The sequence below is a fragment of the Canis aureus genome, chromosome 8 (assembly GCF_053574225.1).
Source record: "Canis aureus isolate CA01 chromosome 8, VMU_Caureus_v.1.0, whole genome shotgun sequence".
Lineage (NCBI taxonomy): Eukaryota > Metazoa > Chordata > Mammalia > Carnivora > Canidae > Canis > Canis aureus.
In genome coordinates this window covers 22,526,297-22,535,707 of record NC_135618.1, presented here as the reverse complement: position 1 = coordinate 22,535,707, position 9,411 = coordinate 22,526,297, and the positions used below count along the sequence as shown (strand labels likewise).

Here is a 9,411-nt window from a genome sequence, read left to right as displayed (position 1 = left end):
CCAAAGATATTTTTAAATATGGGACTTTTAGAGATTATTTTTCTGGAGAAATTCCTCTACTCCGTGCCAAGTGATTTTGAAATACTCGTCATTTCTCTTTGATGATAAACTATGTAGTGTTGCTTCTGCTTTTAAAAACAAAAGAAAAATGTGTTTACAGTTTCACTTTGAGGCTCTTTAGAAAGAATTCTTGTAACAGTGAGTGGTAAATAAATTTTGAACAAAAAGTTGGTTCAAAACTGAAAACAAGTATCAATATCCCACTTGACTCATTGGCCACCAAAGTATTTGGCGAATCAGTGGGTAAAATTGTCAATGTCTGGATCAGTTATGGAAGCGGGTTAGTCCCAGCTAATAGTGTAGAATGATGATGTGTTTTAAACCTGCCACATATTTTCCTACTTGTTATGCCTTGACACGGCTTCACGTTTTAAAGCATTGTCAACATTTTCCTAATAGATACAGGAACTGACAATATTGACTATTTTGGAGCTCTTTCACTTTTTTTTTTTAAGATTTTATTTATTTATTCATGATAGACAGAAAGAGAGAGACAGGGGCAGAGACACAGGCGGAGGGAGAAGCAGGCTTCACGCCAGGAGCCTGACGCAGGACTCGATCCTGGGCTCCAGGATCACGCCCTCGGCCAAAGACAGGCGCCAAACTGCTGAGCCATCCAGGGATCCCCACCCTTTTACTTCTTTAAAAGATATGACAATGTAGTTCTTCTCTTTTAAACTTTGCTGCAACTCTTTTGAGTTCTCTACTTGTATTAATATCACAAGCATGTGCCCACCCAGGAACCGTATGCAGATACATTCCAATAGTCTGCAAATAATTTTGGCCCAAAGTCAGTTGGTCCAGGTCACGGATCCTCTCCTTGATTAAGATATCTCACAATAGGCAGGAATCTTTTGGTTGCAATTGCTAGGAGTCGAATGAGCTAATGTGGGCAAAGGGGGATTTTACTGGAAGGATCGAGGTATCTTTTTTTTTTTTAATTAATTTTTTTCTTTTTTTTTAGGATCGAGGTATCTTACATCTAAACTGCCTGAAAGAAAAGCAGGGGAGCAGCTGTGTCCCAAGGACAGCTGGAAACAGGGACAGGGCCGCAGCTGGGACTCCTGCCCTCTGCCTTGGCCTCTCTGTGCATTGCCTTCATTCCCTTTCACTGCAGATCAGGTTTCTCCTGCGGTGGGGTGCGCAGCCTCGGGGGCCCTCCCAGGCCGGATGGAGGCAGCCTCACACCTGCATCCTTTGGGAGCAGAAGGCCCCTTTGTGAAAAGAAAAAGGCACCCCTTTCCCTTGGATGCAGTCCTTCCAGCAGGGCCCCAGGTGTGGTCAGCAGAAGCAAGTGAGATCTCAGCCCAAGCTCTGCTCCTCGCCTGGGCGCCTTTGCCGGGAGCGCCCACTGACGCTGGTGTCCCTGCAGGGCTGTCGCTTCTCGCGGCTTCTGTGCCTCCGTGAGGTGGTCCCTGCTCCCCTCGGGTGCCCCATGAAATGCCCCCGTCTCCCTGTGCTCAGGGCCCAGCCACTGGAGCCGCTGGGTTTCTCTTTCTCTTCCTAAGAAGGGGCCAAGGAGTGGCAGGCTGCTCTCCTCCACCCAGGGCTTACGGGAATTAAAAGGGATTATGCTTTGGAGAGGGAGGCGAGCCTTTAATCGGCCAGACAAGGACGCAGCGGCCGCAGCCAGGGAGGGGTGCCCGGAGCGGCACTGATGTCCTTTCCTGTCGCTGCACCGACGGAGGGCTCGCGGTGATAACTGTTCCTGTGGTCACCAGCATGGGCTTCGCGAGACAGATCCAGCTTTTGCTCTGGAAGAACTGGACCCTGAGGAAAAGGCAAAAGGTAACAAGTGCAGTCTGCAGTCTCAAAGTGCCACGTGGAGCAAATACACATGGGGGCTGGGGCCGGGGCCGGGGCGGGGACGGGGAAGGGGTGGGGAAGGTGAGCTGGCCATGGCCATTGCTATTTAGCACTGAAGCAACGGGTGGCTGCTCCGTGAACCTCTCTGGCAAGTGTCCTTCCCAGGGGGATGGGTGTCTCTGTCCAGAGGTGGACACTTTCCCCTGCAGCCCAGCACGGCCACAGTATAGTCTTCTTTTGCCCTCCCTGCATATGAATCCATTGCCTGTCCCTCCCTTCCCACCCCCTTCTCCTCCCCCAGCCCCTGGTTTTGAAACCTTCTAGTCCAGCCCACAAGCCCTTGAGCATCCATCCATCCGTACTGTGCTGTGGGTAGATCCTAAGTCCCGAAGAACAGGCTCAAATGAAAACAACATGCTCCAACCGGACCAATGATACCAGCTTCTCAGACCATAGATTCTAGGAGGCACACTGGCTTTCCACATTTTCACATCTCTGACCTTGGGATGCAGCTCACAATCAAGTGACAGTGTAACTGGACACATCTGTTTCTTTCTTAGTGTGCAAAAATCAACAGTGCACCTTATGATCGACTGCTTCTTAGATTCAGTGAGACACAATAACTTATCGACTAGCACAGACGTTTATTGAGCCCTTCCAGTGAGCAGATCTAAGGGCTGGGCTGGGCCAGGGACATAAAAACAGAAGACCCAGATTCTACCCTGGACACACTTCTAGTCTGGCTGGGGGAAACCTGAAGGGTGTTTTGAGACCAAGAGCAATAAAAGTAGCACCAGTCAAATATTCCCCTGAGAAGTTCTTGCAAGAGCCACCCATAGGCGATCAGAGGATCCCAAGAGTGTACATGCAAATGCCAATTGGCCAATTTTCTGGAAAGGGGTGAAGAGTGAATATATAACTACAAGGAACATGTGCTTTGCTACAGCCTTGCAGTCTTGCAAATGCCAAATGACTAAAGATGCCGAAAGAGGAAGGAGGGGGGAAGGAAAAAGGGGTGGGTCGAGCTGAGATTAGACGGGAGGCAGGCAAGGTGGGGGAGATTTGGGAAAGAGGACAGGGAGGAAGATTGGCTGTGACGATGAAGAGAATGCATTTGTTGCAAGCCTTGATTTGAGATGGGTTTATGCAGGCGGGACAGGGTTTTCCTGGATGATGGAATGACTGTTAGGGGAGAAGAGGGCCAACCAGCGGAACATCTGAAGACCTGTGACTGAGTGTCTCTGTCAGGGTTCAGTCAGAGAGAATCTGGAATATAAAACTGTGTTAGCTAAGTGTGAGGCTGGTAACTTAGTGGATAAAAGAGAACAAGGTATCATGGAGGCAGCAATTGTGGATGCAGCTTGCACCCCGAGGGCTGAGGGAACCAAAGGAAGAACAGGGAACTCTTAGCACTTGGAAACACAGAGGAGATGTTGGTGGAGCTGTAACCCGGGCTTGTGAGGAAGAGGCACAGTGAGACTGCTGCTGGGGTCTCCTGCCCAGATCCGTGCAGAAGGACCCTGGCTAGGTTTGGAGTATTTAAAGCAGAGAGATAATAGCTTAATAATTAGCCCAGAAAACAGCAAGTAGCAGAAGGCATAACCCAGCCACGTGAACAGGTGATTGTTTTTCTCTGGTATGTGTCGCTTGGACAGAACTCAGGGAGCCTGCAGGGGAAAGCCAAGTTAGGACCCCTTGTACATGGGAAACACCGCTGTCCTCGGGTTGCTTTCCTTGTCAGAGCTATTCTGATTTTCAAATTAGTGTTGAAGTTATTTGTTGCCTTCAGGAGCCAAGGGCTAACGGTAATCAGAGACTCAATCCCTTGCTTCCAAGAGCTTCTCTTTCAGAACGAAAATAGACAGAAGTTAAGCAGGATTCACTATTAAATGCATTGATTTATTAATGTGTTCCTTCAATCAGTGAATACTTCATAATCACTAGGTACTGTGCCAGGTGCTAGGTACATAGGTACATAAGGGCCAACAAGACAAGCATGGTCCTTGACCACATGATGTTTTTAGTCGATGAAATGCCAAGGACAATCCAATCTGCAACTGTTTCTTTCTCTCCTTTCTCTCTTTCCCATAAGAAATTAAGATTCTCACTTAATCCTACTCTCAATAAGCCCCTTGTGGCCTTCGAACAACGTACTTGAGGACATTACCTGCTGAAATTATTCCATTTCTGTGGCAAGCATGTTGCTATTACAGAGAATAACCCCATTTTCAAAGACCAGGTTTGGCTCAGAGGCCTTATAGCCTCTCCCTTTCCCTGGTGTTGGCGGGGGGCGGGGGGGGGCTTCCCCGGTTCAGGGACTCCGTCTTCCCCACAGTGTGCGCCCAGGGGCAACACGCTGCCAGCCTCTCTGTGGTGAGATAGGCCCACTCAGGCTGAGATGCCCGGCTGGGGTAAGCTCCCAGGACTACACCTGGTCTGGGCTGCCACTCACTTGATGCCATCCCGATGGCCTGGAATTCTAGATTGTCTGGTGCGCCTCCCCTGACTTGCCCACTCCTACCATATTCCAGGAATTACCAGGATGTCTGAGCAAGATGGAGGCATCTTCTACAACCCCCAGCAGCTCTGACAGGGGTCTGTGGCACCTTCTCAAAGCTTTTAGTTCTTCTGGAAGGTTTCGCCTCAGCAAAATGGGGACTCTAAGGAAAGCACAGCACACCTAACCCATAACCCAGCTCCTTGGTTTTGAACTTCTCAAACTTCCATGGTTTGGGGTGTTTACTGTTGTGAACGGGAGCAAAACAGATACCAAATTTCCCCATCTCTCTTCTCCCAACCCCTGAGGGCCTAAGATGAACATCTTTAGATCTCTGCGTTCCTCCTTCCTTTTTTTAATTTTCTTCCTCTGTTAACATTTATCAAGTATTACTAAGCGCCTGGCACTGTACTATCACCTCTGTTCCAGGACAGAGATACCACTAGTGTCCCCATGGGTACTGATGAGGTCAGGGAGGCTTCAGAGAACGTTAGTGACCCGTGGGGCTGGAGGACATGGCCACTACCCCCACACTGTGGTCATGGAGACTGCAAAGATCCAGTGGCTGTCATTGAATCTATCGTCCAAACCAGGGCAGTTTTGAAAGTGAAAAATAGAACTAGGATCAATGGCCCCAGGGCAACACATGTAAACTAACACCTGACCTGGCAAACTGGGCTGTACAGTCACCCCATGCGTCCAGCACAGCCTGGTGGCTGGGTCACAGCCCCCACGTCCATGGGAGCTGGAGCCAGCTGGGAGCTCGCGCCTGCGCAAAGGCCCTGACCCAATAGCGTGCACAGCAGTGGAGTAGAAGGAAACACCGGGTGGGGGGTGAGGATGAGCTGGGAAGTTCAGGAAAGAAATGGGGTTTGGAGAGCATGAGAGAAGACTTCGCACGCAAGGAGTTGGGCTGCAGAATGGGCACTTCCAGTGTCAAGAGCTCTCCCCACTGTCCCGGACAAATGCACACCACCCATATTTGCTAGGGGCCAGGCGCTGCGCCAGGGAGGGTTTATAAAGATCATCGGGTGTGTCTCCTTTCCCTGAGAACTCACAGTGTAGGGCCTCCCTGGCGTCATCCCCTTGTCGCAGCTTCCATGGCAGAGCAGGATGTTTGGGGAGGCCTCCTGAGAGTAGGGGGCTTATCGTGTCCTGGACACCTGGTACAGCTGCAGGCCTTGGTCCTGGGCCCAGTATGAGGCAGGGAGAGCTGTCAGGGTGCAGGGACGGTGGGCAGCCTGGGTCGCATTCATCCAGGCAAGAATCCTGGCTGAGTTGTTGGTGCAGGGGGCAGAATCAAACGGCTCATTTCAAGCCTCGGCTACCCACCTTCAAATTGGAAACAGACTAGGAGGGAAGGAAATCTAGCTGGCCGAGATTTAAAACAACAAGCACAACTCTGCCCTTCCCTGCCACCCCTCCTCCCCCATGTAGGTCGAGCAGTAAAGAGAGGGGGAGGGGAAGCAAAGAGAAAAAAAGAGAACAAGGAAATACCAGTTTGGGGGAAAAAAAATTTCCATCGGCCCCTTCTGAGCCTTGGCTGGGCTTAATTAAAGTTACAGACATGTTTAAAGGGAAAGGGTGGGGGGAGTCAGAGCCGCCCTGAAAACATGTTTTTAATTACGCTGTGGAATTTCTCCCTGGGGTCCGCCTGTGCACAGTTGAGCATCAAGGACGGGGATGCCGCTTTGGGGTGGGGATGCTGAGCGCGACTCCGGCGGGGGCGCAGGGAGAGGCTGTTGAGGACCTGCCAGGCTGGAAAAGAGCTGCTGGTGGTCTTTGTATGGGAGGGAGCGTGAAATGCAGCCCCTCCAAAACAAACCCTCGCAGAGTTAGCACAATAACACCGACCTCTCAACAAACGTTTTTCAAAGATTACCAAGCACTACCTATGCCAGGGGTTCGCAGCCGCAGCTGCACACTGGAATTGCCTGGGAAGTGTTAAAAACAAACAAACAAACAAAACCCATCTTGATGCCCCCCCCCACTCCTCCCCTACCCAGAACCTGAGTAATTGATGTGGGGGCTTGGCCTGAGCTCCCCACCTGATTCCAGCAGGTAGCCACCTGGGAATTGCCTTCAAAGAAGGTGGTCAAGTGGGGCAGGGACTGTAGGCAGGACACAGCAGCCCTAACTCAGAGATGGGGTGAAGGCGAACACCTGCCAGGCCACCCTGGGCCCTGGCAAAGAATGAAGGAGGGAACAAGGATTCTGATCTGGTCCCCCACAGAAGGGGGACTTCAAATCACAATGCTTTGCAAAGACCAAGTACTTCAACAATACAAGAATGAATGAGAGGAGAGAGAGTGTGCATGAGGAGCCCTGCAAAGGGGGTGGGTTGTGCACCAGCTTGGGTTTGGGTGTTTTATCCATGGGGTCAGTAGGCCAGGCTGGCTGATCCCTCCCCCCGTCCAAGCCCCCCTAACAGGTGGAGCAGGGGACGGTGGGTGGTCAGTTTCTCAGGAAGCCCAAGGTTTCCAAACTGGCAAATGAGCTGTTCTGACTCCTGAAAGGGAGAAGGGGAGGAAATATGAATGTGAGTGAGGGGCGAGCCTAAGAGCTTACAGGTCATTTTAATGACATCCCTTTGCTCTTTGGGCTTTCCATAGTGTGCCGTGGCCTACTGTGTGTCCCTGTGGTCTTTGTGAGAAGTGAGGGTCAGTCATACATGGCTTGTGTTTGTTGAATGTTACCTCGTGCCAGGTTCTGCCCTAAGTGTTTTATACTCGCTTCATGCTCACATCTGCTCTGGGAGGTGGGTCCTCATAGCATCCCCTGTTTTACAGATGAGGTCCTGAGGCATGGAAAGATTGATCCGTCTACCCAAGGTCATGCAGCCAATACGGAGCAGGGAGCAGAGCCAGATAAAAACCTCAGTACTGACACATTCAACCTGCAGTGTGTACTGAAGGACAACATGGTCTCATTTCACAGATGAGAAAACTGAGACTCAGTGCTTGAACAAGCTCCAAAGTGATTCTTAACCCAGATCTTCCCATTCCCAAATGTCTAACATACCAGACTACTCCCAGATAGACGTTGCTACATGGAAGGAAGCTGACTGTCTTGGGAGAAAGCCAAGGTTGCACACAATTGTCTTAAGGGGAAGAATCAGATGTGTGGAATCCGGACTGGTTGTCTCACTTCCTCGGTGAAGACACCACGAACAACTTCCGGTTTCATCACTTGTACCTATCACTCACCCTGTGATCTTGCCAGACTTGCTCCCCAATCTTACTCATGGACGGGAGGACTTGGGTTGCAAGGCTTGAAGCCAGTGTACAGAACAGGCCTCTGGGGATGCAGTTTGTTAAATCTGCCAAAGGTTGGTGACCTGAGTGTCACCTCCAGCTTCCCACGGAGACTCCTAGGCCAGTCCTTGACAAAGGCTCACTCATTCCATATTTATTGGGTACCTATTATGAAGCTGGCCATTTGTCAGGTGCTAGAATCACAGTAGTGACAAAGATAGACATGGTCCCTGCCCTCAGGCAGCTCACAACCAGGAGGGCTCCATTTTCCTAAAGGAGTAATGACTCTGATTTATAATGAGTGATAAGGGAAGTGCAGGATGCTGTGGGAACAGCTGTGCTGGTACCAGTGAGACAGGTTCCTGGAGAAGAGGCTCAGCCCTCCTCCTCCTTTGGTCCGCGGGTCCTGGGGGAACTGCCAACATTCCAATGGCTATCAAGTGTGCTTGGGGCCAGTCTCTGTAACATTGGATGGGAGTTCTCTAATATTGATGTTTCACCATCTTGTTGAAGAACGTGTCAGGGGAGCCCTGCGAAGTGAGTGCCTTAAGGAAAATCTCGATCATATATAACATTTTGGTGTGCTTCCCCCATTCCCCCAACATCTGCCCTAGACATATTTGAATAAAACATTGAGTAAAAAGTTACAACTAAAAAAAAAAAAAAAGTTACAACTGCATAATCACCTGCCCTACACATTTTTCGTTATTTCTTCAATGCATTGTCCCCCGCCCCACCACCACCACCAATTTGTTACGATTTGCCTTAATTCTGTAGCCCATAGACCATAATAGTGGGAAAGGAATAAACATTTACTGAGTACCTGTTATGATGTCTACCACCTTGCTGAGTGAGCATTCATGTACATTCCCTTGAAAGGAATGACAAGGGCAGCCCCGGTGACTCAGTGGTTTAGGGCCACCTTCAGCTCAGGACCTGATCCTGGAGACCTGGGATCCAGTCCTGGTCGGGCTCCCTGCATGGAGCCTGCTTCTCCCTCTGCCTGTGTCTCTGCCGCTCTCTCTGTGTGTCTCTCGTGAATAAATAAATAAAATCTTAAAAAAAAAAAAAAGGAATAACAAAAAGTTAAAGACCATGCAAATGACCTCAAGCAACTCTATGTATACTTAAGTCTCTATTCTTAGCCATCGGCACAAGTTCTCCTTCAGATCTTGTTTCCTTCCTAAGGTCTCTGGAGTGGGGGTTGGGTAGAAAAGGTATTCCATTTCCCAAATCACATCCCTCTCCTCCCCTTCCTCCCAGCAACCACTCACCTGCAACCCACGCCCTCTAGTGCTATGCCACAGAGTGTGGTTGTGACAACCAAGCTTCTTCCTTTGGAGTCAAGCGTCTCTAAACTCTAAGTTGAACCTAAATTTAAGGAATGGGTTTCAACCATACATTGTTATCAGCAGCCTCTGCCAGTGTGGTGAAAACTCAGTTTTCCCTGCTTTCTTCCTTTAAGCAACAAGAAACTGTGGAAGGAAAGATGCTGGTAAGCCCAGATTCTTGTTAACTTTGCTATGGATCACGGTGTTTCAGAGTCCTTTGCTCATTCATTCAGTGACCACATATGCGAGATCTGATGTGCACTAGAAGAAGACGAGGCAGTGGGAGAGGTAGAAAATCTGCTTTCGTGTGCACACGGACACCTGAAAAGCACTGAAGCACACATCTTGGTCCTTGATGAAAGTCCTGTGTTAATACAGTTTCCTAAAATAGAGGCAGAGCAGAACCCAGATGGACACAAAGTTTTGTGAGTCTAGTATATCAGGGTAGAGGTAGTGAGGGAAA

At 49.8% G+C, this 9,411-nt stretch overlaps 1 protein-coding gene across 1 annotated transcript in view; it reads left to right on the top strand.

The window, feature by feature from the left end:
- Window positions 1–1,118: 1,118 nt before the first annotated feature.
- The window catches only part of ABCA4 (ATP binding cassette subfamily A member 4), a 128,103-nt gene continuing 119,810 nt past the window's right edge, over window positions 1,119–9,411 (top strand). The window contains exon 1 of the mRNA XM_077905490.1: window positions 1,119–1,848. Coding sequence (XP_077761616.1) covers window positions 1,783–1,848 — 66 coding nt within the window. The 5' untranslated portion in view covers window positions 1,119–1,782. The remainder of the gene's footprint in view (window positions 1,849–9,411) is intronic.